General features: G+C 54.5%; 1 protein-coding gene and 1 long non-coding RNA gene across 2 annotated transcripts; one reads left to right on the top strand and one right to left on the bottom strand.

The window, feature by feature from the left end:
* The first annotated feature begins 7,018 nt into the window (after window positions 1–7,018).
* LOC114808663 (forkhead box protein C1-like) lies at window positions 7,019–9,678 on the top strand. Its single transcript, XM_029056452.2, is given in 2 exon segments — window positions 7,019–8,534; window positions 8,537–9,678. Coding segments are annotated over 2 exon segments (1,881 nt in total). The 5' UTR covers window positions 7,019–7,043; the 3' UTR covers window positions 8,927–9,678.
* Window positions 9,679–22,924: 13,246 nt separating this feature from the next.
* On the bottom strand, window positions 22,925–24,234 carry LOC114808672. Its single transcript, XR_003756492.2, has 2 exons — window positions 24,086–24,234; window positions 22,925–23,430 (listed from the first exon to the last, which is right to left on the bottom strand). It is a non-coding gene; the product is annotated as an uncharacterized LOC114808672 (long non-coding RNA).
* Window positions 24,235–25,607: the final 1,373 nt, after the last annotated feature.

Here is a 25,607-nt window from a genome sequence, read left to right as displayed (position 1 = left end):
TACGAGCAAATCGAGTTAGATACAGTCCCTGTCCCACGTTTACAATCCTCAGTTTCCAAATGAGGTAACCAGAGAAGTGAAGTGACTCGCCCAAAGTCAAACAGCAGACAAGTGGAAGAGCCGGGATGAGACCCGAAGATCTCCTGACTCCCAGGTCCGTGCTCTATCCGCTTATGTCGTGCTACTTCTCAAGTGTCTCGCACCTGAGGCTCTCACCGATGAGACAACTCATCCAGGCCGCCCGCGAGAAGAAATCTGTGCAAGAGGTCCCAGCAGGTGGGCAAGAGGGGAGAGAGAGCTGAGTCTGGGCCCTTGTCACCTTCCTGCTCAGATCCCAGCTGTGCAGACGGGGTCAGCCCCTGCCGTGGGCGGGGAGAAGGGGGAGATGGGGAAAGGGGAGGGGGGTCCCCGTCCCGTTCCGGCCGCGGAAACCCCCATCGGAGGCAGGCCTGGGGAAAGCGAGACGAGAGCCAGCCGTCTTCCCTCCTTCATCGCTGCTGCCATCGCCGCTGCGGCAGAGCCGGGAGTCCCGGGAACCAGCCAGAGACGGTGGGCTGGGAGGGAGGGCTACCTGGACTCCCCTTCCCCACTCCCAGCCGGCCTCCTCTTCCTCCTTTCTGGGCCTCTGCCCCGCGCTCCTGGAAAAGACCAGGAGCTTCGTTCCGACTCAAATCCTTTACCTCTCCGTATCTTTCGCGGTGCTCGTTAAACACTTTCTGCGGGGCCAGAAGGTGTACTAAGAGCTGGAGTAAATTCAAATTAATCCTACTCGACACAGGGGGCTCACCAGTCTTAGTCCCCATTTTACAGATGAGGTAACTAAAGCTCCGAGAAGTTTCTTGACTTGCCCAAGCTCACACAGCAAACAGACAGAAGGACCTAGGTTCTTCTGACTCCCGGTCCGATAGGCCACGCTGCTTTTCAAACTGTATTTATGTGTATGGCTCCTTAACGCCCTTTCCCCGGCCTCCCACCGGAGTGTCCTTCGCAAAACATGTGTACTGGTGACTGGATTTTGAAGAAAATCACGGTTTGCCATGTGTGTGGCGAGATAAACTCAAAGGGATGTGAGTTCGAGTGAATTCTCCCTACCCCCCAAACACACACACACATAAAAAAACACATACACAAACCAAATGCAGGCCCTGGTAAGAGTATGGCTAGGGAAGTGAGGTGAGGATCAACAAGGCAAAGAAAAGGAGCCTTGGGGAGAGAGGAAGAAAACTCAGCCACATCTCATCAGTGGTTTTTAAGGAGGGCTGACATTTCTGGCTCGCCTCTCCAGGGATCCTCTTCGCCTTACTCTTCGGCTGAAAGTCGGAGCCTCGGTTGCCCAAGGCCAAGGGTCGAAGAAGAATTAGAGCCCCTCCTCTCGGGCCCCGCTTTCCCCTATTCCTCGGCGACAGCGCTGCTGCGAAGCGCCCCAGTGCTTCCTCAGACTACGCTCACCTCCACCGCAACCTCCGGGGGTAGAGAAGGGTACGGGGCAGGGAGGAGGAAGGAGAAGAGAGAGAGAAAGAGAAGGAGCAGGAGGAGGAGAACGACGAAGATGAGGAGGAGACAGGGAAGGAGGAAGGAAGGAGGGTAGGAAGGGTAGAAGAAAGGAGACAAGAAGAAGACAAAGGAAAAGGCGAGAGGAGAAGAGAGAGGTTTGGTGTTTACACGGCACCCACCAGCCCTTATATAGGCGAACCCGTTTTTTTAAAAAAATTCATCTAATATGTGGAACCAGTGTATTGGAGACGAAATTCAATTACTCTTGAAGAGTCAATCCTGCTCCTAATTAGCTGCAGCCCTCGTCTACACGGAGATGTAGAAGGGATGTAGATCAATGAATCTGGTCCCCGAAGAATTCCACTGGTTTCTCACTCGCACTACTTATCACTTATTTTCTCTTGGTGTTGGGATTAACAAATATTACATGTATAAACTGTGGATTTTAAACCCGTTGAGAGCAGAGAATGTGTCTTTTTATTGTCGTCCTCTCCCAAGCGCTTAGTACAGTGTTCTGTACACAGTAAGCGCTTACTAAATGCGTTTGAATTGAATTCAATTGATAACGACCATCACTTCACTTTCCACTCCACCAGTGCCCTCAACTCAGAAAGATGAATACAGGTCTCTCCCTTGCCCCTCCCTCCCCCATCCTCGCCAAAGCCCCAGACCTACTCTGGCAACCTTGCAAAACCCCGAGAAAAGGGCAGAGCACTCCGTTTTTCTCGTTTGTCCCTAACCCTAACCCTAACCCTAACCACTTGGCTTCCCCTCTCCGCCGAGAGCCAGAGGAGCATCCCCAAGGGAACAGGGCCTTTCCCGCGGCCCAAAGCGGGACGGAGGAGGCGAAAGAGGAAGTGACGGGGGTCTGTTGGCTTCGAGAAGGAGGTAACCGGTGGACAGCTCCAGGTTTGTGGACTTGGGAAAAGAGAGAGGGAGAAGGTCTCGAGGGGCTAGTCCAGGAGGCTCTCTTTCCGCGGCTGAGTCTCCCGGACTGGTTAAATTCATCTCTGGGTTTGAAAAGAGAAGGATCCCGCGGGCTGTTGGGGTCCACTTGGATGGAGGGCCCTGACCGACCCTGTGGTGGTGAGTGAGGGAAGCGAACTACCTCTTCCAACCGATTCCCCCTGCCCTATACACACACACACACACACACACACACACACACACACACACACACACACACACACACACACACAGAGTTGCATCACACTGTTGCATTTACCTACAACAGTAAAGATGTACTGAGGGCGCCGGGTTGGGCGATTCAGTCTGATCCTGGGCATTTCTTCGATCACGTCCAGTCTTCCATTTTCCCGCTGAGCGAAGGCCTGGAGGTCTTTTTTCTCTAGGACACAACTCAGAATGAATCTTTTGGTGAATTGGGTGGGGAGGAAGGGTGACGGGGATGGTGACAGGTGGTAGGGTGGGGTGAAGGTGAAGGGAAAGGAAGGGATCCTCCCCTTGGTTTAAGTTCGTGCTGGTAAAGCCCCAGTTAGGGCTGCAAATCCTTGAGCTGCGAAGCGAAGGACCTAAACCATTTCCGGAGTCTGGGGGGTTTGGGCTTCAAGCACGGCTCAAATGCCTTTTGCGCGATACCAAAGGAAAAGCTAAAATGTTCCCTGGATTTTAGCTCGTACGATGTGCCCGCGGGGGAGTGGAGGGGTGGGGCAGAACAACTCTATTTGACTCTGTTATGCAGTAGGGAAGTGAGCCAAGGACTTTAGCCTTTCACCCAAAGGACGAAGCGTCTGGATTTTACATGCACTAGAAAATATACAAATAAATAAATAATAAAACATCTCCGAAACAATCAAGTCGTTTACTGCCGTATGTTTCCGAATAAACGTATAAAACACAAATACAAATTACTTTTCCTGGAGGGTATCCAGACTAAACCAGTGGAAAGCTGATCTTTCTGCCTCTATAAAATTTTTTCCCCAAAAGTTACTTGCTGCCAGTGACTTGTTTCACAGTGGCAAGTATCAGAGAAGCAGCATGGCTCAGTGGAAAGAGCCTAGGCTTCGGAGACAGAGGTCATGGGTTCGACTCCCGACTCTGCCACTTGTCTGCTGTGTGACTGTGGGCAAGTCACTTCACTTCTATGTGCCTCAGTTACATCATCCGTAAAATGGGGATTAACTGTGAGCTTCACGCGGGACAACCTGATTACCCTGTATCTCAACCCAGCGCTTAGAACAGTGCTCTGCACATAGTAAGCGCTTAACAAATACCATCATTATTATTATACCCAAACCAGAAGGACGGGAATGTAGCTCCTTTAAGGTCAGCAATTTAAATGACACGCAATATATACCGCGTCAATTCACCAAAGTGTGTCGGGGGTGAGGGGGGCGGGGAGAGAGAGAAAGACTGGAGCATTGCAAAACCTAGGTTCTGTAGAACGTTTCCCGCATGAAGAAAAACAAACGAATCTCTATCATTTCAGTCATCTCGACATACAGCACATTAAAAGCAGCAGTAAAAACTCAATTTAAAGACATAAAAGACAAAACTCCTCAACCACAGGGTTGTTGTCGGGTTTTGTTTATTTGTTTTTCGACAAATCTGAAACAAGGTCAACGTAAATAAATAGTACTTACAAAGGAACGGAGGTAACTGATGGACATGCACGAACCCAAATATTCGGTGGAAACTGTATAAGTGATGGAAACGTATCAAGCCTTCCTTTAGTAAATCAGTTAATTTTACCAAAATCCTAGACGAACGTCCCCATTATAATTGGGAGCCAGAACGGCAGCTAACCACAATACACAGTGCTAGCTATTTAGATAGTTTATTCGGGGCTTGAATTTTCTGACACATTACGGTAATATCGTGTGAACGAAGAGTAGTGGTTCTTCCTTGGCCATCCTCGCGTGGTTTATTTGTTTCCATTTTAAATGAGCTGAGATTTTGCGTTTTCAAGGGTGAGGGTGGAAACGTCACTAGCCCTGGCTGGCTTCTTCTCCTGATCCCTGAACGAGTTTACATCGCATCAGTCAAATGAGGCTTCAGCCCACATCAATGCCCCCAGGGGAGAAAACGGGGGTTCGAGAGGCGTCAAAACAAAAGGATCTCCTGACAACGCGTCCTCGGGGACTGTCAGAAATTCAGGGGACCCCGAGTGTGAAATGCTTCTTCACACGTCTCCAAACGTTGCCACTTCAGCTGGCTCCTACCAAATGACCTGCTGTCTCACCTCGAGGTTTTTAAGAGATCTGGAGGTGTTGGTGGGCTCACACTGTGAAAGTCACCTTTTCATTCTTTCCGTCGGTCTTTCTGCTTTCCCTTCCGCTCTTTTCTAACCATACCAAAGCTACCCCAACCACCGAAAACCGCCGGAAAAGGGCAAGTTCCACTCCCAATCACTGCGGAGAGGGGCGCGGGGGGGGGGGGGGTAAGAGAAGAAAGCACAGGCCCCCGTTCATTGTGCCATTTTGTCCCCTGCCCGACCTTCCCTCCTTCTCTCCTGACAAATCCTCTTCCCAGCGCCAGCAGAGAGGAGGGCAGGTTCAGCACCGAAGACTTCCCTTCCAACTCTCTCCTGGGCACATTTACTTCCTTCTGGTCAACGCACCTGTTGATGTCAAGGAGCCCGCCACCTGGGCCATTTTTCAGAGAGAGAAAGGCCCTTTGAAGAGTCGAAGGGAGTGGGGGGGAGGGAAGACTTAGCAAGCCGAGAAAGGTGACCTGGACGAGATGAGCCCAGAAACTGCTCGTGTTTCTAAACATCCCCACTAGCAGACACTCTTCTCGCAAGCTGACGGAGTAAAGCCTTTGGTGGCTTGGGAGAAGCCGTCAAAAACTTGTCAGACGGGCGAAAGGAATTCCTCTGAAGCGGCGTTTACTCCGGCAGCCCTGGACCCCGGGCTCAAAATCCTCTTCCTTCTCTCCCATCCCCTGCCTCCCACCCCCGCTCCTCCCTCCCCTGGCCCCCGCCTTCCCCCCTTCATCCTGCCTAGTGTGGAGATTGGTGGGGGGGCCGGGTTGGGGGCTGACAGCTCGTTCCCTTTCACCGAAAGGATACTTGTCTGTCATCTCCATCCGAGGCGTTTGATATAAAAGGCAGTTTATTGGGAAGACACGTACACGTGGGTGTCGTCTAGAGATATCTGTGGAATGCCCGCGTGTAGGAGAGAGCCGGGTAGCGAGAACAGGGCGGAGAAGCCTGTCTGCACAAACAGGTATGTGTCTCGGTACCTACGAGGGAAGGGAGGCGAAGGGAGACGGGGGAGGGCGGAGATACGAGGACAGAGGCACGGATGCGTGTGTGAGCGTTAAAAGAAGCCAAGTCGGGTGGGCAGATAAGCGACGCTTTGGAAGATGGGGAGAAGCGGGGAAGGAGGAGGAGGTGGATCTCTTGGCATGTGCCGGCAGGGAATAGCAGGGGGAGGGCCGGCGAGGCAAGGGCTGGGGACGGGCCGCCGGGACGCGGCCGAGAGAAGAAAACAGAGCGACTCTCTGAAGGCCGGGGCCCGTGGAAGCGAGGGCCCGGGGCGCCGAGAGAATCCGGGCTGTCTCGGAAGAGGAGAAAAGGTCCCGCGGAGAGGATGAGGGCGGCCGCGGGGCTGAAAGGGTGGCGGGAGTTGGCGGGGCCCGGGGAGAGTGCGGGAGACACCGCGGGGGCCAGTGTGGTCAGTGTGGGCGCAGTAACTGTGGCCGCCGCTGAAGGCTGCTTCTCCCTCTCTCTGTCTCTCCCTGTGTGTGTGTGTGTGTGTGTGTGTGTGTCTCCCCAGTCCCTCCTCCCTGGGGCTCCTTCAGTGTGGGGCTCTGTGGCCCCGCATTGGCTGGCCGGGCCGGGAGGGGCGGGGCCCGCGGCCCGAAAAAAAAAAAACCGTAAATGCGTAAAAAAGTCCTCGCCTGGGTGACGGATGCTCAAAAGTTCAGACGTTTTTCCCAATGCTTCCTAAAGCGGGCCGCGCGCGCCAGGGAGAGAAGCGGAAAAAAAGTTGACGCTGGGCCCCGGGAAGGTGGATTCTTCAGCGCCCCCTCCCCCCGGCCGGGCCCCCCCCCGGCTACTTCTCGGCCCTCGCAGCCTGCTCGGGCCAGATCCCGCGGACGCGCCGGGAGAGTGGCAGCCGCTTTGGCGAGAAGAGTTTCTCTTTCCTTTTTTTTTCCTTTTTTCTCCACTTGCGCTGGGAAGTTGCTGGGCGAGTTTCTCCTGAGCCGTCGGTCGGCTTCTTCCCCGCCTTTCCTTTGGCGTCCCCTCGGCCTGCCCTCGCCCCGGCCTCCGAGCGGGACGAGCGGCGGGGAGACCCCGCGGGCCCCGCCGGAGAGAGGGGCCGGAGGAGGAGCGGACCCCGGAGGAGAACGCGGCCGGAGGACAGCCAGGCGCCCAGGCGCGGCCCGGCCCGGCCCGGCTCGGCCGGTCCCGGGGAGGCTCGGCCGGTCCCGGCCAGGCTCGGCCCGTCCCGGCCAGGCTCGGCCCGTACCGGGGCGGCCCGGCCCGGCCCGACCCGGGGGCCGGAGGGAGGGTGGGGGGGGAGGCGGGCGGCGGCGGAGGGGGGGCGGGGGGCTCCGGGGGAGCGACCGACCGGGCGGGGGCCATGCAGGCGCGCTACTCCGTGTCCAGCCCCAACTCCCTGGGCGTGGTGCCTTACCTCGGCGGGGAGCAGAGCTATTACCGGGCCGCCGCGGCCGCCGCCGGGGGCGGCTACACGGCCATGCCGGCCCCCATGAGCATGTACTCGCACCCGGCGCACGAGCAGTACCCGGGCGGCATGGCCCGCGCCTACGGGCCCTACACGCCGCAGCCGCAGCCCAAGGACATGGTCAAGCCGCCCTACAGCTACATCGCCCTCATCACCATGGCCATCCAGAACGCGCCCGAGAAGAAGATCACCCTGAACGGCATCTACCAGTTCATCATGGACCGCTTCCCCTTCTACCGGGACAACAAGCAGGGCTGGCAGAACAGCATCCGCCACAACCTGTCGCTCAACGAGTGCTTCGTCAAGGTGCCCCGCGACGACAAGAAGCCGGGCAAGGGCAGCTACTGGACGCTGGATCCGGACTCCTACAACATGTTCGAGAACGGCAGCTTCCTCCGCCGCCGGCGGCGCTTCAAGAAGAAAGATGCCGTCAAGGACAAGGAGGAGAAGGACCGGCTGCACCTCAAGGAGCCGCCGCAGCCGCCCCACCCCGCGCCGCCCCGACAGCAGCAGCAGCAGCAGCAGCAGCACCAGCCGCAGCAGCAGCAGCCGGAGCCCCCCGACGGCGGCGTGGCGGGGGGTCCCGGGGCCCCGCCGCCTCCGCCGCCGCCGCCGCCGCCCCCGGTGCGCATTCAGGATATTAAGACCGAGAACGGTACTTGCTCGTCGCCGCCCCAGGCGGGCTCCCCGGCCTCCGCGCTGGGCAGCGGCAGCCACGCCGCGGTGCCCAAGATCGAGAGCCCGGACAGCAGCAGCAGCAGTAGCAGCAGCAGCAGCAGCAGCCTGTCGAGCAGCGGCAGCCCCTCCCACAGGACCCTCAGCCTGGAGGGCTCCGACCACCCGCCGCTGCAGCACCCGCAGCACCCGCAGCACCCTCAGCACCCGCAGCACTCGCACCCGGGGCAGCCGCCGCCGCCGCCGCCGCCCCCGGGGCAGGGCTTCAGCGTGGACAACATCATGACCTCCCTGCGGGGCTCGCCGCAGGGCTCGGCGGGGGACCTGGGCCCGGGGCTCCTGGCGTCCCCCGCGGCCTCCCGGACCGGCCTGCCGGGCTCGCTGTCCCTGAGCGCCTACTCGCCCGGCCCCGGCTCCCTCTACGGCTCCCCGTGCAGCCAGAGCGCGGCGGGGGCGGCCGGCGGCGGGGGCGGCCCCAGCCCCGGCGGAGGCGGAGGCGGAGGCGGAGGCGGAGGCGGAGGAGGCGGCGGCCCCAACCCCAACGGCCCCGGGACCTATCACTGCAACATGCAAGCCATGAGCCTGTACGCGGCGGGCGAGCGCGCCGGACACTTGGCGGGCGGGCCGGGGGCCGCGGGCGGCGCCGGGGTGGACGAGCCCCTGCCCGACTACTCCCTGCCGGCGGCGGGCGGCGGCGGCGGGCCGGGCGGGCCGGGGGGCCCGGGGGGCCCGGGGGTCCGGGGGGCCCGGGCGGGCCGGGCGGCGGGTCCTCCTCGGGCCTGGGCCACGCCGGCCAGGACGCGGCCCACCACCCCGCCGCCCACCAGGGCCGCCTGGCCTCTTGGTACTTGAACCAGGCGGCCGGAGACCTGGGCCACTTGGCCAGCGCGGCGGCGGCGGCGGCGGCGGCGGCGGCGGCCGGGGGAGGCTACCCCGCCCAGCAGCAGAACTTCCACTCGGTGCGGGAGATGTTCGAGGCGCAGCGGCTCGGCCTCAACAACTCCCCCGTCAACGGGAATAGCAGCTGTCAGATGGCCTTTCCTTCCAGCCAGTCGCTCTACCGCACCTCAGGGGCCTTCGTCTATGACTGCAGCAAGTTTTGACCCCAGCGGCTCCCTTGCCCCCCGCCACCCTCCAGCCCGGGACCACCCTCCCCGCCCCGCAACCCTCAGAAAACCAAATCCGACCAGCCAAACAAACAAACAAAAACAACCGAAACCAAACTGACCGCCCCCATCGAAAACTCTCTCCTAAACAGGCCACCAGATGTTTTTCTAAAAAAAAAAAAAAAAAAATCAGCTCAGAGAAAACTCTTAGTTTCTTAAAAGTCGCCTTCGAATCCAACTCCACCTTGCTCTTTCTAGATAAGCCAAATGGTAAACTCTTTTGTACAGAGACAGCAGAGGCATGGTTTGTGAAAGGACATTGTTACTCCAGAGAACACGTAAGTTTCTTCTGGCTTTTCCGAGAACATCTTTGTGCCTCTCCTCTTCCATCCGTGTCCTCTCCCTCCTTTCCCTTCCTTCCTCCATGAGACATTATTTTATCCTATGTTTAAAGGAGAAAAAAGCCCCATATATTGCAGTTGCTTTTTTTGTCATGGACTTGTTATAAAATGTAAATTGAAACATAGTAATTTATTTTTAATTTGTAGTTGGATGTTGTGGACCAAACGCCAGAAAGTGTTTCCAAAACCTGACGTTAAATTGTCTGAAACTTTGAATTGTTATTTTTTTCCTTATAAAAAGGGAAACTGTATTAATCTTATTCTATCGATCATTTTTTTCTTCTTTTGTTGAACATATTCTGAAGGTATTGCCTTGTTTATTAATAAATTACCCTTCAATTCGAATGAGACCTTATACGACTGAATACTTTAATACCTCTGTAATTATTTTAAGTCGAGATTTCTGAGATAAGCCTACCGAAGGGAACCGTTGGTGTGCCTCCCTCAAATAAGGAAAAATTGATCTTGTCAGATTTCAGGTCAAAGGCTGTATGCGCTCTTCCCCCACCCTGGCCTTTTCTGCATGATGGTCTACGTTCTACTGTAGCCAATTTTCCTTGTAGTTGACGGGGAAGGGGAGTGGGAAGTTGGGGGGGGGGGGTCGCCGCGAGGCTTTCCCGGTACCTAGCTAAATTGGCAAATAAGCAAACATTTTTTCTTAGTAATGGATCTGATCTGGAAATATTAAGCCCGTTAACCAGCAGCAGTATTACAGCATATTCTTACCTGTGTTTGTGTATATATAGTGTATATATTTTATATAGTATTATTATTGAAGTGGATACGTGATTCACCATGTTTCCCTTGTAGGATTGCGGTGTGTATTATATGTCGATTTAAGAGAGATGCTACATAGATTTTTTTTTCTATTAAGCCCTGTTCTTTCTATTTAAGAAAAAAAATAAAGAGGTATTTTTAAGTCACCCAGATTTGCAGTTCTCCATGTATCGCATAAGGGATGGTTTTACTTTTTATATATTTTTTTAATGCTGCTTTGTTGGAAAGGGTTCATTTATTCGCCTGTGAGATTCTAGGAGAAAACGTGGTGGGGAGCGATGTCCTTGAGACAGGTTTAAATGAGCCGAAATAGTAATAATCAGACGGAGGACGACTATAACAGAAGGCCGCTTCTCTACGATGGTTTTCGTAATAATAGTTCCTTTTCATTGAAAATTCAATCACGGGGTTGGCCCGTATTGCCTTTCTCCCTTTGTTCCAAGAAGATGTTATAAATTGCATTATCTTGGAGTGATCCGCCTTGTCAATCAGACTTTGAGAAGATGATTATTTGATTACAGATATTTAGGGCCTTTAAGTTTGCTGTCAAGATAATACAGTTTCCTATCAGCCGCTCTTATCTAAAGGCAACACTTAGCAGTAATTGCTGTTGTTTGTTGTCAGAATGTGATCATTGTTAAAGGTTTGCTGCAAATAAATCCAAACTAATTTCGGTCAAAACCTTATTATGGGGCTTCTGATTCGGTCCCCGGTTCCCCCCTGAACACGGTGACCTAATAGTCTAGGACACTAGCAGAGGGGAGAGCGAAGTCCACATGGATTTCGAATCTATTTTCTGTACATGTAATCGCATTGGTTTGCTTCGCTCGGGGTTTTTGGGTTTTTTTTATTTTTTGGCCTGTTTGTTTGTTTTCTCTCTCTCTCTCTCGCCCCCATGGCTGATTTCAGCTGATGTGAGCCTTCAGCGGTTCCCAAAGTTGGAGAGCGGGAGGAGGACTCCAGGGGAGGTGAAACCTTGCGTAAAGTTCCATTTTAAACACGAGAATAATCCCGTCTCCCTCGGAGGCCCTGGAGCGAGCTGCCCGGCTGGATGGAAGGAAGGCTGGGTGTCGTTCGTGTTCCTCGCTTGGGAGGCGTTCGTGGCTGCTCAGCTTGGAGGTTGTTTAGGCCTTAGACAGGAGGTGAATAGGGGTCGGGACCGGGCAGGTGGGTGTTGGAAGCCTTCCCTCCCGCCGTGGATCGGCCCTGGTGAGATTTCTCAATGTTATCCCCGGGAGGGCCCCCGGGCCCAAGAGACTGATCGCTCCCGGCACCGCTGTACTGCTGCTGTGGGTCTGACAAGGGGGCAAAAAATAAAAAAAAATGAAGAAGAAGAAGAAATATGGAGGCAATTTCCCCTCTCGACTTTCAGCTGTTCCTGCTTTTAAAGCCGTCCGGGCAGGACCTGCCGTCTCCCGGGGAGGGCTGCCAGAGCAGTCCGTCTTCGGAAGGAGGACTCGTCTCCGAGGTGTCTTTCCCCCCGCCCCTCCGGTTCCTTTCTCGGGCTTTGGCTCGGCTCTGCCATGGGGGCTTATCCCTCTGACTTCTATCTCTCCATCCTTCCCGCTTCTCCCACCCCCGGATTCGACTCTGCGGGGGGAAGCTGCGTGGGCAGAAGATAAATCGTGAGTCAAAGAGGTGCGAAGTGGGGTTTGCTGGTTTAATCACGGTTGGACTATGAATCGGGGAGGGAGGGGAGCTGGTACCTGGTAGGATCTGGACAAGGAGTTGGGGTTGGGGGGGGGTCTCTTTCGGTCAGACCACCCCGGCTGGGGGCGAAGGGTGGCCGAAGGCCCCCGCGGGCACTCTCCGGTCCGTCTGTCCGTCTTTATCTCTTTCCATCCCTCTCGCCGGCCCCCGCCCGTGTCGATCTCGTTTCGGAGCTCGCCCTGACCCAGACGGCTGCTATTAACTATTTACTCATCCCTCGCCGCCTTTTGTTTTGAAGACGCACGTGTGTTTTGGGAACCCGGCCCCAGGCGGAGAGATCAGAGACGCTCCATTCCTTGCGGGTGACGGGGAGTTGGACTTTGCCGCGTTTAGCCAGCGGGAGCAGCAGAAAGAGTCGTTGGCTTTTCGTTGGAGCGAGTGAAATCACCCCAAAGCAAAGGCCACCGCTCAACCCAGCAAACAGAAGCCACCCCGCCCTCGCGCCTGCCGATTTTCCCTCCTCTTTCTTGCTCCTCGGGTGTCGGGGAGGAGAGGGGGCTTCGAGGGGACTCCCCAGCAGAGAGGGACCCCGGGGGATGAAATTCCCCAGCCGACGCGGGGCCCTGGAGAGGCCACGCCCGGGCCGTGGAAAGGACTCGCGGGGGGGAGGGGAGGAGGGTCTTGCAGGGGTCGTTGGCTACCTGTTGCACTCTGGCTTGGCTCGTAGAAGACGCTTCGAAGGAGGAGGCAGGCGAGTCCAGGAGGCAGGCGAGGGTGTGCGTGAGGGAGTGTGCGTGAGGACTTGCGAGCGAGGCGAAACAGACTGTGGCGGTCGAGATCGGTGTTTGCACGGTGACACGACCAGTATATAGGTATGCATGCGTGTTGGTAGGTACATGTGTGTGTTTAGGTATGTGGACATATGCATAGTCAGTGGAGCTCTGCGTGCTCCCCCCTCCTGCCCATCCCGGCCAGAGTGGGGACCCCCTGGCGTTTAAAATAAGGAGAGCTGAGGGGAAGGAGTCAGGACTCGGTTTGGGCCCGCCAGACCTCCTTTGCCCTTCTCTGAGGTTGCCTTCGAGGCACTTTCCCTGCGCGACTGAGGCAGGCACAGACCGTTCTACCTCATCTCCAGACTGGAGAGGCCGGGGCCTCCGCGGAAGGTTGGGGGAGTGTCATACGGACCAACTCCAGAAGGGGAATCATAACACCCTGACTTCGCCTTTTAATCATTTTTAAATTCACGCGGGAAGTATGCGATTCCGCTCGGTCCCGCAGAATAGGAAAGGGGATCTCTCTTCCTCCCGAGCGAAATGAGTCGTTTCCTATTAGGTCCACTGAAGCTCATTAGGATCGATGATTCTTCCCACTCGATTAATTTAAAATTTCACGAAACGGTGGGTTTGACCTTTTATCTGCACAAGGGGCAACAGATATAGATATAACTGAGAGATGTATCCATCTCGTGTCTGAATGGAAGTTCGAAGTCCTGCACAGAAACTTCTAAAATCCAACGCTTTTCCAATCGCTGGGGTAACTATTTATCTATTTATTTATCTATCAACTTTAAAATCATAATAATTTTTAAAACCCTGGTGAATATTCAGGAAGTGGAAGGGGGAATTAAAGATGTTTTTTCGGGAAACGGAGTCCTGAACCAAAATATACCTTCCCGATTTTTAAAGTGAATTTGGGGGAAGAAAGACTCTGGCTAATCTGAAGGAGATGAGCAGCCTCCTGATTTGCAGCTCTCCTGCAATAGGGGCAATTTCTCCCTTGAAACAGGATGCATTCGGGGAAAATATTATTCAAGAAAAAAAGCTTCAGATTTCGTTATTCCAAGTTCGTTTCTCAAATACGTATTTTGAAATGAGATCGGTTCTTTAGAAGACTTAGGCTAATCGAGAATTTCCGAGGTTCTTGTAGCAAGAGATGAACTTTTAGACAGAGAAGTAGCTAAATCCTAGCGTGTTCTAATCTTTAGACTATAATGTGCACAGAAGGGTATTTGCCCTGTTGACTGGGCATCTTCAAAATGTCGAAAAGCTGGCCATTTTACAATGTTAGGCAGTCGTATTTAGCTCTTTCACCTGCTTATTTTATAATCATTTCTCTTACACTATTTAATTTGGAGTTCTGAGTAGGAATAACCTCATCCAGAATCTTTAACGAGGGGATATTCTCATTACTGACTCCATTTTAACTTTCGGGGGCGGTGGGGAGAGCTTTAGAGGAATAAATTATTTTTACCTCTTTCCTGGAAAGGTTCAGGTTTTCTGGGCTCCTAATTTTTGAAGAATAGGGCCATTTGTTGTTGTTATTTTTAATGGCTCGAGTATTTGAAAAATACCCGAGAGGGCCTTTGAATCCTAAATTGCGGTTGTGATTTAGCTCCCGAAGTTGATCCGGAGAGGGGGAGGAGGGGGGTGGCTAGGAATGGAGGGTGAAGGAGGGGAGAGGGATGTGTCAAGCAGCCAGAGACTACAATTAGAGCGCCTCTTCTTCCTGATAAGGTGATAAGGTGGCCTAGGCGAAGGCCCGGCCTTGGTGGCGATTTTCTCCCCCGACATCTGCCGTAGAGGCATCATTCCCATCGGGGCGGGGGGGGGGGGGGGGGGGACGGCATGGGAGAGGTGGAGGGGGTGGGGGAAGATGGGAGTTTGGCCGGTGGGCGGAGGGGCAGGGGATCTCTGCGGCCTCAGTGGCCGAGAGCGGACCTTGTTCCCCTCGCGGTCCGGACCGGTCGCCGGGATCCGAGCAGGGCCGCGGCGGGAACCGTTTTCCCTCCTGTTCCTCCTCCTCCCCCCGGGTTAATTACGCCCGGGCCCATGCACAGAGTCATAAACAAACGTCGCGTTAGGCCGAGATTGATGGCGTCCGAGTAATAAAAGCAGGCCAGGTCAGGAAGGAATAAAATTCAATCAGAGCTCTGCTGAATCATTTTCCAGGGGAACAGAAAGGCGGAGAAGGAGACGGGGGTCAAGAGAGAGGATGTCACAATCCACAACACTATGGGGAGGGGGGGGGGGGCGGCGGCGGCGGCGGCGAGCTAATGAGAGATTGTTTTTTCTCCAGCCGAGTCGGATTTAACGAGACAATAGCCGAATCGTGAGAAGGAGAAAACTCACCACGCAAATCCCAGCCCACGGGGCCCGGGCATAAGCTTTTGAAATCTCCAGTTCGGGGGGACGTTGGGGGCCGTTAGGTTGGGCAGCCGGCCATGGGGTTCCCCCGTCCCCGTTCTGCCCGCCTGGCTGCCCCCCAAATTTCCCTGTCCTGTCCGGCTTGGGGCAATGTCCTGCCAGGGGCCCTGTCCATTTTGAGCCCCTTCCGGCCTGGGGCTCTTTCCGGCCAGGGGCACAGTCCGGTCTGGGGCATTGTCCAGCCAGGGGCACTGTCCGGTTTGAGCCCTGTCCGGCCCGAGTGACTATCTGGTTTGGTCCCTGTCTGGCCTAGGGATCTTTCCGGTCGGGGGCACAGTCCGGCCTGGGGCACTGCCCGCCAGGGACACTGTCCGACCTGGTAACTATCTTGCCAGGACACTCGTCGGCTTGGAACACTATCGGGCCTGGTTACTGTCCCTGGCAAACTCTCTGATCCTAAAGCACAAAAATGAGGGCCAAGCATGGATGGGGGTGGAACTCTCCCCATCTGTCCCCACGATATGTGTGTGGGGGGAGCGAGGGGTACCTAAGCGAGGGACCAGCCGTTCCGCAGGACTCGGTCCATGGGGCTGGCCTGGAAGAAGGCTTTGCAAACCGACAGCGGGCTCGAAAAGTCTCTGGGACAGTGGAAGGAGTCCAAAGGCCCGCGCCAGGGACCTGCTTCCCCTTGGAAAATAGATGACAATATTTTACCCCTCTCGGCCTAATGGAATCCTAGAGAAAGGTGCCCGGAGCTCAAGGCCCAGCTCGGGGCCCCGTTCGGTCTTTTGTTTCTCCCAACCGACCCCATCTCTTCTAGTTCGAAACAAGGCCTCTGTTTTGTATTATTTTTCTTGTTTACTTGATTTTTTCCCTGACTGATTTTAAATTTGCAGCAGATTGAGCATATTATAGGAGATGCCGTAGGAATTGAAATGTCCTCATCTCTATACTGAGACCTATTCTGCGTGTGTGGGTTTTCATGAGCTGAGCCTGAGCAGACACGTGTTTGTGTGTGTACATACACACTCCCGGCATTGTTCAGGAAGAGAGAGCCCAGTTTCTGTAACCCGCAGAAGGCTTTTTGCAGCTGCAGCTCTCCAACTTGTTCTGCGTTTATTAAACTGAACAATTAAAGTCAAAGGGGGAGAGACCCTCCGACCCGTTCAGAGGTTTCCAGGATGGGCTGCTGGGCCGAGCCCCTGACTCTAGTTTGCTTCTAGGAGGATGGAGTTAGTTAGAGCTCCTCTCCCTTCCTGACCCATCTTCCAGCATCCACACCACCCACCAGTCCGCTCCTGCTCCCTGCTGATGCACCTCATTCCTGAAGGGCACCCCCGGGGCCACCGAGCGCCTACACCCCTCCGATTTTACCCTCCCCATCCCATCCTCCCGGCTAATCCGGCTTCCCCCCAGCTTGTCCCTCGCGACCTCCCCAAGACACTTTCTCTTCCGAAGTGGGACTCACCTCAGCTTTCAGCTTGCCCTCGCCCACGCCTCTTCCTCCTTAAATCTTCTGCTCCAGCCTCCTGGATGGTAATTGGGTGGGCGACAATTTTGCCCCCCTTCCTCCCATCCCCCCACACAAACAGCTTGACGCGACTTGGGTGGGCAAGAGAGAGCAATTTGTGATGCGAGGGTCAGAATTTAGGGCAAGGGACCGGTACTTACCTGCCGCTGAACACTTTCACCTGACTTTTCCCTGCTCCAGACCTTCCCCGAAGAGGCAGAGGGTGGGAGAAGAGGATGGGGTCGGAGGATAGAAAGGCAGGGATGTTGGGGGGCGGGGAGGGGGACGAGCCAAGGGGTAGGAAATGTCGGAGTGAGGAATGTGTTTAATAATGTGACTTAAAAGGTGTAGGAGTTTTATTTGTCTGGTTTTTTTTAAAAGGCTGATTCCAACAACAAATTAAAAAAAGGCAGAATCCTTCCTCCTCTTCTCCCATCACCCCTGGGGACAAAGCAGGAAAACCAAGACATTTAGAGCCATTAACTCTTAAGACAACTGAATTTCCTCCAACATTAAAGCAACCACCCAAACGCCCTGCGTCTAACGAGTTGAGCTTCACTAACGCAATAGAAGAGTAACCTGGGGGGGGGGCCGGATGCAATTGGAGCTAATCAGAAGGCGGGGGCCAGGGTGGTATGTAATTACGTCTATGAATGGCGACCCACTGCCCTAGGATGAGGCTACGTGTTTCTGGCTAGTTCCTTTGTGGAGACTTCCCTATGCACTTTGGAAAGGCAGGCGTACTACTGATACTAAAAGGATTGCAGGATAGCTTTGGGGAGAGGAAGGGCTGACCCTCCCGTGCTGATCCTGGAAACCAGCTCTCTCCCGTCGAATTAACAGTCCAGGCCGTAGGGCGGAGAGTCAGGATGGGAAGGTTCTCCGCAGCCGGGCAGAACAGCAGAGGCGGGCAGGGAGGAAGGAAGGGGGCCGATGCTTTCCATTAACATGATGATGATCGTTATTAGCCCCGGAGGACACCCGGGCGGCGGGGGGAGAGATAGTCCACAGCCTTGCCGTTTGGGTTGGGCCCACCGAGGCGCGAGCAGGACTGCAGTTGGCTGAAACGATAGCGCAAAGGGCTAGCAGAGAGAAAGAGAATGAGAGACACACAAAGAGAGAGAGAGAAACGGGGAGGGAGGAAGGGGGAGAAGAGAGAAAGATAAGAAAGGGGAAGGAGGGAGAGAAGGGTGGGTAGGAGAACAAGGGAGAGGAAGAAAAGGTATTTGAGAGAAGAGGAAGAGATGGGTAGGGGAGAGGGAGAGAGGAAAAGAGGGAGAGGGAGGGAAAGAGAAAGGCAGGATAGAGGGGCCGGTGGCAGAGAGGAAGGAAAAGGGCGAGCGGGATAGAAGTAGGGGAGAAGGACAGGAGAGAGGAAAGGAGAGGTTAGGGAAGGGGAAATAGGAAAGGAGAAGGCGGGAGTGGGCGGGAGGGGAAGGAAGGGAAGGAAAAGTCTGGAGTAGGGAGGGGAGTCTCGGGGTCCAGTTGTTTTAAGGGCTGTCTTTCCCGCAGCCTCTGGCCAGGCAGAAGGACGGCCCGAAAGAAGGCGCAAAGTTGAGCACTCTGGTCTCCTCTCTCCCTCTCCCTGCCCTAGGCCCCGCAGCCGCCGGCCTCCTCGCGGGACCACACTGCCCTGGCCGGCGAGGGGCGGTGGAGGGGAGCCTGGGGCCGACCGCTGGCCCTCCCTCCCCAGGCCGGTCAGGACCCTCACCCCTCCTCATCCCCTCCCAGTCCCCTTCTCCCGGGGCCTCTCCTTCTAGGGGTTGAGGCAGGACAGGACTCCCAGAGGCCCGGCCCGGTCCCGAGAAGAGGGCGCCTGGAGCCTGGGCCCTCTCGCTTCTCCAGTAAGAGGTTCGACAGCGAAGCAAAAGCCGAGGTTGCCTCCCGACCCCGCAAAACAAGGAGTCCCTTCTCCTCCGAAGAAACGGGCGGGGCGGCGAGGGGCAGTTGGAATGCGGATGTCGGCCGAGGTTGACCCCGGATCAGCCTCCCTCCTTCACCTACTGATCCTCCCTCCAGCCTCGCCTCTCTCCGATCCCTCAGGGACTGTTGAGAACAACGTAGAGGCCCAGCTGAGAACCTGGACTTGTTTTCTTCTTCGGGGAAGGGGCGGGGGCCGGGGCGGACGGCGCTGTCGGGGTGCGGGAGGAGCGAGCCGCACAGAGACCGCATTCAGGGCACCCGCGGAGACTCAGGCTGGGTCGGGATTGGCGGTGAGCCGGCCGGGCTCTCCTGCACCGACAGCTGGAAAACCGAAGGAGGGGAGAGGGAAGAGGGGGAGGGGGCGGGAAAGGATCGAAATGGACTGGAGACGGTCACCCCCGGTCAATAGTCTTGATCTGCAAGTACAACTCTGACACTGCGCGGGTGTGTGATGCATGTGTGCATACGTGTGTATGTGTGTGTGTGTGCTCGCATGTGCACGTGTAGGTCACGCGGGAGGTCAGCTCCAACACCCCCGCGGCTCCTCTCACCCCGTTCCGCCCCCCTCGCCCAGGATAACCGGGAGGATTTTTCTCCATCTTTCCCTGACTCAGCTCACTGCCTCTGGTCGGGCCGGGCAGGAGGAGGAGAGGTGACACCTCTCTTTACTTCGCTTCGATTTAGACACGGCACGGCCAACCTGGTTGTGGGAGCCCAGCCGGGGTTGGAAGGGGAGGACTGAGGAGCAGGACTAAGGGATGAAGGAGGAGCACATCAGATTGCTCCTTGGCGGAGCTTTCAGCGGTGCAGGAGAAGAGGCAGCAGTGCAGCCTTTCCGCTCCCACCCTCCTTCCTTCTCTCCCTTTTGCCCTCCGTCCATTCCTCCCTCCCTCCCTCCTTCCCTCCGTCTTTCCGTTCATCCGCCCCTCTCTTCCACGGAGGGGAAGCCGTCCCTCATCCCTGCGCGGGGCCTGGACCTCTCTGGGGAGGGAGTCGGGGACGCCCCCTCCCACACCCCGAAGAAACAAATCCAGACGCCCCGTCCCCTTGCTTCAGACTTCTGGGGTTTGGCAAAAGCAAATTTCCTGAAAGGGGAAAGGGTTAGTTTAGAGGGGCCTTCGATTAGCTTGCTTAGCACTCCAAAGTTAGTTTTGCTTTTAAATCAGTGCGGGTTTCATTTTTTTTTTTTACATTCCCAAGTCACCCCACGATTAAAATCCGAGGTCTCCAGGACAGACTAGGGACTGTATGTTTAGACGGGCGTACACGTGTGTATACACTTCGAGACACATACACGTGCTCACACACATAAACATACAGCAAACTGTACACACACACCCTGAGACAAAAACAGGATCCCTTTGTTAGTGTGTGCGAGCACCCCGGTCCGTGTATATAATGCGCGCACTGTACAATTCTTCCCCCCTGTGCTTGGCTGTCTCTGAATACAGCCTGGTTAGTGGGGAAAGCACTGTCGCAAGTTCTCGAAAATATATGAAGTGTGAGCCCCGATTCACGGGGAACGCATTCTTCAAGTGGGAATAAGCAGTTGGACCCTTCACACGAAAATCAAGTAGGCTTCGAGACACTTTCTAAGGACACGGCGTATTATTTATCAACACTGTGTTTAAAGCCAAAGGATTTTTATGGGTTCAACTCTTTCCTTGAGCCCTGGCACTAATAACAGGGGAAAAAAACTATTCGCCAACCAAGCAGCGGTCAGAGGTTATGGACTCAGAAATGATTCTCGTCTCATGGGCCATTGTGTGTGTGTGTGGGGCGGGGGGGCGGGGCGGGTAGTTAGGGTTGTTATGCACGCTTAAAGGAAATTAAAAAAATACATTTTCAGATCGTTTGAAGGCACTCTGGTGTACCTTTAGATAACGAGTCACTCCTCACACATCTTTATTTTCCTGTCCTGATTCCACTTTTCATTATAAACCATTTTGAGATAAAAACATTCTTTTTTTTCCCCTGAAAGGTTACAGTGTATGTCTTTACCTGTGCCAAACAAATAGCTGCGAAAAACGGTGACAGGTTTAGTATTCCGATACTTATTGAGTGTTGGCTATTTAAGGATAAAGGTCGTTTTGGTATTTTGGCTTCCTATATTTGATGGAACTAAAGCAATGCCCAGACAGTCCCCAACCCAGCCCCACTAATTTACCGGTTTGGGCTGGGCGGGGTGAGGCAAACGGTACTTGATTAGTAAAATAACAAGTGAGAATGATGCAGCTAAAGTAATTGGGTCTATAGCTACATACACACTGCTTTTACCTCCACAGTCTATAAAAACCCCAAAGGAACAAAATAAGAGAATTGTTTCCCACTCCAGAAAAATGGGCGCGTTTTCTGGGGGAAAAGAAAGGAAAAAAATTCGATCACTGAATTGGAATTACACCTTAACCCTTAAATTTAAATGAAATGTCCGAATAGGAATGGTTTTGTGGGGTCATCCCCACTTGTCTCCCAGCACATAAGAGATGTCAGAAATCCTAAAGTAAACTTGGTTGGGGATGTTCTCTCTCTCTCTCTTTCCCGCCTGGAAGCAAATGAACCACTCAGGACCACCAAGGGTGGGACTGACGTTGGCCTCAAAAGGTCGCGTCCGAAAATATTTTCCTGATAGTCATCTTGTGTAAACAAGATGTGAGTCCATTTTATACAGTTCGTTATTGATGTTACATCCCATTTTAAATTTTAATTTTAAATTATGACTCAACTACTAGCACATTAGGTCTCTGTTTCGGATTCAATAAGGACTTTATTATGGTTTTGGGATTGGTCTACGCAGCCACAAAAGGCTGTTTCTGCACTACACCTCCGTTCAGAACGACATGGGGGCAGTTCCCTCTCTCTCTCCCGCTGTCCCTCTGTGCACCCATAGGGGAGGGAGGTGTAGAGTGGGAACAAGAAGAAGAAGAGATGGGCCTTGTTTGCAGAGCATTAAAAAAAAGTGCAGCCTGTGCACCTGTATGGAGCAACGCAAGCCAGTGTGGGCTTTTTGTGTGAGGACTCGGGCTCCGTCCGGCAGGGCCAGGCTTCAAGGAAGCATCTGCTTCCAATTAGCAGTCTGCGAGCTTCTGCGCGGGTGGAGAGAAGCGCACTGTTCCTGGGGCTGCACTTCTGAAAGCCCAGCTCTAAATTCTGCTCCATCTAACCCTGAAACCACCTCCTTGCACAGCACATACTTTTCCCATTGCACCTCTGGCGACTGCTTGCTGCCTTTCACGCAGGCACACAAAGGGCCCTCTTTCTCCCTCCTGCCTCCCAGTTACTCACTGACTGTTAAAACTAGGTCCAGCCACTTCCGCCCCCCGCCCCATATATCACGAAGTCGCCCTTGAATACATTTAGAAATACTTCGGACTTTCATACCACCACTGTGTCCACAGAAATGAACTGCGTTCTCTACGTGGTGAATTTTTCTTTTTCTTTTCTTTGGGAAAGGGTACGTAACTGTGTAGGGTGAGGTGTTGGATTTTCTTAGTCTTTGGCCTTTAGATTACTTATTATGTGGACAGATCTAGACACATAGGGGCTGCATGTACAGTCTTAATAAACACGAACCCCGCCTACTCTATTTGTGGCCCTGGGTGTGATTATGTGTACAAACGTAGAGATTTTTATACAGTTCGTGAATTCATGTATATTCATTAGCACCATATCTGTAAAGGCAGTGCATACTATCTGAAGTTAACCAGGGCAACTAGGTTCAGAGGAGGGACAAAGGTGGGTTTTATATTTTAAAGCCTCTCCTCGGTCCTTTCTACTTGGGTCTGGTAAATCATAAATCTCCCTTCTATTTTTATTTATTTTTTTGAGATTACAGAGCTGAGAAGAGGAGGGAAATAATTTCTGGGTGGAAGATCCTAGACCAAAGGGAAATGTATGGACGCCACGACCTCTGCATAACCCAGGTACTTTGGCACGGAACGTTTCAACAATATTTACTTACCTTGAAGTTTTTTTTCTATTTCTTAAGCCATCTTTTGAGATGGCTCAAGCTCCCGTATGAGGTCTAATTATAGTAAGCAGAAACAGGATGGGATTGTGAATGGTTCAATTTTTGCAGGAACTAGGTTCTGACCGTGGCTGGAAAGAGGACCTTATTGTCACCACTTCTCCACCTCCCAGCCCCCCAACCAAAAAAACCCCAAAAAACCGACCTTAAAAAAACAAACCCACCAACAAAAACACCAAAGCCAATAGGAGGAACACTGGACTGCAGTTTGCAAGGCTGCTGAAGCCCGTTCCTGCCGCTGGCTACTCGGGTTCATTCCCCCGCCAAGGCAGGAGCCAGCTGTCCCGCAAACCTGGAGTTAGGTCAGGGGCGACCCGACCCGAAGACTTCAACGGGAGGCAAAGCCCTAGGAGGGCCTTAGAAGTGGAGAGGATTGGGAGAAATGGTTGGCAGAAAATATAACCCGACGAGAGGGAAAATGGAACATGAAGGCGAGGGGCGAATATCTCCCTGGTTGTGTGTGGGGGTGTTAAACTTTGGGTCTTGAGGTTGCTTTAGGTGACTATCTCTGAGAAAAAAAGAAAAAGATTGCCCACTCACTCTTTACCCTGCTGTAGAGAAAAAGCCTTTTTTTTAATATGAAAACGATTTGAAGCCCTCACAATTTCTGTTTAACATCATAATTTCAGTTAAAGTGAATGATGTGTGATTAAAACGTCACGAAAACCTTTCCGATGCGGCTTCTAAAAGAAGATCAAGTAGGAGAGTGGTTGCATCTTCTCAATCCTAAACCTATAAACACGGACCCCCTCCGCCCCCCCTCCCCTTCCCCACCCACAACCCACGAAGCGGGAAAGCTTCTTTTCACGATAGGGCAGAAAAATCAATCGATGCCAGCGTTTCCTCCCCCATCCTGCCCAAGATGGGCTGGGCTGCCCATCTTTGAGGTCCACAGCCCTGCCCGCCCCGACTGATTGGTTAGTTGATTGATTGGTTGCTTGATTGGTTGATAACACGCCAAGGGTGAGCCTCTCCGGAATGTCTTCTCCCCAGTGAGGAGACCAGTAGGTTTAGGCTATGGGGTTGTTTTTCATCAGCTCCACATCGGCTTCCACCATCTCCTTCACCAGCTCCTAAAGGGAGAGAGACAAACTGGGTTGTACCGACCGTGGCCTCCTTCCCAGCCGGCCCCGACCACTGCTTGCCCAGCCCAAATAAATTCCTTTTCTCCTTCTCGCCACTGGCCTGTGCTCCTCCCCCATCCCTTCCCCCCACGGGAAAGCGCCCCCCTCCAACCCCTTCCTGCAGCTCCCAGACCCTGGTCTAGGCAGGCGGTCAGAATTGTGGTCAATCGCTGCAATGAGGACGAGGCAGGAGCCGACCCGCGCCGACCAGTGCCCATCGCAGTCCGAGTGGCGAGTGGAGCTGGGGAAATGCTTTTCTCCGAACGGGAAAAGTCGGGCCCAGACGGCCGCAGATGCCGGGGCCCTCTAGTCAGGCCCGACGCTCCCAGGGGAGAGGCCTAGCCGGCGGCTGCCCTCCTTCCCAGCGTTGCCCAACCCAGCCACAGATCCACTGCCTCTTTCATTCATTCAATCGTATTTATTGAGCTTCTTGTGTGCAGGGCACTATACTAAGCTATTGGGAAAGCACAATTCAGCAACAAAGAGTGACAATCCCTGCCTCGGTTTTCTCCAGAGCTCGATCTTACCGTCCTGACTCTGTTCCCCCCACTCTGCTTTGCCCTCACCAGCACCAACACCGTTTCATTAAAGAAGAGGCACTTACATCAAAAGTGACTCGGGGTTTCCAGTTGAGCTTTTGTTTGGCTTTCGAACAGTCTCCTTGCAGAAATTCCTGGGTAAAAAGGAAAGGGAAAGAGGCACGGTTCAGGGGTTGTTCATCTGTCCTTGGCTGCGGTGTGCAGGTCGGTCGCTTGGCTCTTGTCTGCAGCCCCTTGGACCCCCGGGGGAGGAGGAAGAGGAGGAGGAGGAAGAGGAGTAGGAGGAGGAGAAGAAGCCCTGAAGCTCCAAGCCCCTGGGCCTGCCCAGACTCCCTGTCAGGCTACTTCTAAGGGGAGGGGGTGCTCCGCTGCTGATGGACACAGCTCCCCTTGTGTCCCTCCTCAGCCCCCACCGCTATGTACACACACACACACTCTCTCTCTCTCTCTTTCTCTCTCTCTCTCACACACACTTTCTCTCTCTCTCCTTACTGGCCCACAGCCTACTGGCCCACGACACGGTCAGCAGCGAAGCCCCAAATCAGCGCGCTCCCTCTCCCTCCCCCACCTTGTTTGGTTCCCGTCTGCAAGTTCAGTCGAGGCTCAAGGACCCGTAAATCACGCGGAGGCTGCGTTTAAGAATACGCGGCACAGCCCATTTAAAAACCATAAAGCGCAATCAATCCCCCTTTCCCTTTCTCCATCATCCCGAACTCCCTCATCCGCCCCCCACCCCCACCCCATCAAGTCCTATTGACGCTTTAATGGTGAGGGCTTTTTTACATTAAATTGTCATGGGCGCTACTGTGAGAACTGTTTCGAATTATTGTGCTTCTCTGGCAAAACAGAAATAAATCACCAGCGAGCGAAGCCCTCCTCCGCCTCCGCCTCGACTCGGCAGCTCCTGCCCGTGGCCTGGGCTTGCAGCTCGTCCCCGGGTCTCGTTCGCACGGGGCATAGACCTTCAGGCTTCGACCTGGGGTTGTTTGTATTTTTAGCTCCAGTCAACATCCACCGGAGGGTGGATAAGTAACCCGAGAGGCAGATCCAGACATCGTAATGCGCGTCTAATTCGGCGGGTCGGGGTTAGGGATGGAGCACCCAGCCTGCTTGTCTTTCTTTTTTTTTTTCTTTTTGACTTGCTGGGTCTCCCCAGAGCCTCAGCCCTGTCTAGTCCAGCCCTCGGCCCCCAGCCCACCCAGCTCAGCCCCGTCCAGTCCATTTCCTAGCCCGTTCAGCCCAACCTTCTCCTCCCTCCCCCCGCCCCCCCCCCCCAGCCCTGACCAGTCCAGCCTCCAGCCCCGTCCACGGTTCCAGCCAGTCCAGGTCCAGCTCTACCCCTGATCCCATTCAAGCCTGGCTCCCTCCAGCCCCCGACCCCATCCAGTCCGCTCCCCGGCGCCGTCCAGCCTGGCTCCATCCAGCCTGGCTCCATTCAGCCCTCGATCCGTCCAGCCCAGCCCCTTTCGTCCCTGTCCAGTCCAGCCCCATCCAGCAACTGACCCTGTCCAGTCCAGCCCCCGGCCCCAGCCCAGAGGGTTTTAATGCCCCTTTTGAACCATGAGCTATTTCGGTGGGGAACAACGC

This window comes from Ornithorhynchus anatinus, chromosome Y2, assembly GCF_004115215.2.
Source record: "Ornithorhynchus anatinus isolate Pmale09 chromosome Y2, mOrnAna1.pri.v4, whole genome shotgun sequence".
Lineage (NCBI taxonomy): Eukaryota > Metazoa > Chordata > Mammalia > Monotremata > Ornithorhynchidae > Ornithorhynchus > Ornithorhynchus anatinus.
Note: the sequence above shows the minus strand (reverse complement) of the source record. Positions and strands in the feature narration are given on the sequence as shown.